Source organism: Fukomys damarensis, unplaced genomic scaffold (genome assembly GCF_012274545.1).
Source record: "Fukomys damarensis isolate Sample0158 unplaced genomic scaffold, DMR_v1.0_HiC HiC_scaffold_20, whole genome shotgun sequence".
Classification (NCBI taxonomy): Eukaryota; Metazoa; Chordata; class Mammalia; order Rodentia; family Bathyergidae; genus Fukomys; species Fukomys damarensis.
The window spans coordinates 1,245,238-1,246,754 of record NW_022900932.1 but is presented as its reverse complement, the minus strand read 5'-3'; the positions used below and the strand labels follow the sequence as shown (position 1 = coordinate 1,246,754).

At 56.0% G+C, this 1,517-nt stretch overlaps 1 protein-coding gene across 1 annotated transcript in view; it reads left to right on the top strand.

Moving 5' to 3' along the window:
• The window catches only part of Zbtb12 (zinc finger and BTB domain containing 12), a 1,726-nt gene extending 946 nt beyond the window's left edge, over positions 1–780 (top strand). The window contains exon 2 of the mRNA XM_010609933.2: positions 1–780. Within this exon, the coding sequence (XP_010608235.1) occupies positions 1–435 (435 nt within the window). The 3' untranslated portion in view covers positions 436–780.
• The last annotated feature ends 737 nt before the right edge of the window (positions 781–1,517 follow it).

Below are 1,517 nucleotides of genomic sequence, written 5' to 3'. Positions count from 1 at the left end.
GGCCGGGGACCCCTACCCGGGGGCTTCTCGAGCGGAAACCCCTTAAAGAACATCAAGTGCACCAAGTGCCCGGAAGTGTTCCAGGGCGTGGAGAAGCTGGTCTTCCACATGCGCGCGCAGCACTTCATCTTCATGTGCCCGCGCTGCGGCAAGCAGTTCAACCACAGCAGCAACCTCAACCGCCACATGAACGTGCACCGCGGCGTCAAGTCGCACTCGTGCGGCATCTGCGGAAAGTGCTTCACGCAGAAGTCCACGTTGCACGACCACCTCAACCTGCACTCGGGTGCGCGGCCCTATCGCTGCTCCTACTGCGACGTGCGCTTCGCTCACAAGCCGGCCATCAGGCGGCACCTCAAGGAGCAGCACGGCAAGACCACGGCCGAGAACGTGCTGGAGGCCAGCGTGGCCGAGATCAACGTCCTCATCCGCTAGCTCGCCGTGGGCAAGGCGCAGGCGGGAGCCGGGTGGGGAAGGGCTCCGGGGCCCAGGAGCATGGGGGGTGGGGGTCGGGCGGACATCGGAGGGAGGGCGAGATCCACGGAGGGAAGACCCTGCTCCTCAGGAGAGGACGGAGCTAGGGACAGGGTTCTTTGGCAAGGCCAAGGGAACGCGGGGCCCCAGAGATACTGATTTTCGTAGAGGTGCATGGATATGTGGAGGGAGGGAAAAGGGTTCCATAGAATGAGAAAAAGAGAAGACTGGAAAATGGTTTTTTCCTGGCCAAGGCTGCCCAGGGGAAGGAAGGTTCTGACACTTCTTGAGGTAGGGGTGGGTGGGTGGGCAACGGGAGGGAATTGTCAGGAGGTAGCTTCCTTGCTCCTGTTTAGAATAGATCTTGGGAGAGGGAGTGGTGGGGGAAACAAGTATTGAATCCCAGACCTGGAAGAGGGAGACAGTTCTTGCATGCTGGGGAAATGGGATTGTGGGTACATGGCTCACCAAAATGGGAGGACAGAGTTAAGGTGCCAGGTAAGAGGACGTGGGGTGAGCCTCCTGGGTAGATACTGGGAAGTGGGGGTACGATAGCAAGAACAATGACTAGTGAAGGGGTGGGGGCAGGGCACTTAGAAAAAAGGACACAAGGAGGGCTGTTAGTGGGAGGGAGAGGAGTAGAGACAGTATTTTTTAAGAATACAAAACATATTTTTTAGGATTTTTTCTGGAGTTTGGGGTTTTAGTTTTTCTGCTTTGTTTTCCACAGAATAAAAAATTAATTTTTTTTCTTTATACTCTGCCACCTGCGTGTATGTGACTGTCCCACCCTAGATGGCCTCTCCCTGTTGATGCTGTGACCTCAGTACCCGGAGGTGACAAGTCACGCAGGTCCCATTCCCAAAGGAGCCCACCTTCAGTCAGGTCAGGGGCTGTGACAAACTGGACACTCCCTCCCCAGTTCTACAGTCTCCGCACCTAGCCAGGTACCACACAGCAAAGCAATTGGTATCCCTCACGTTACACATGACTTCTACCTGCAGGGTTTGGTATCAGTGCTGGGGACAGACTATAGGTGGCCA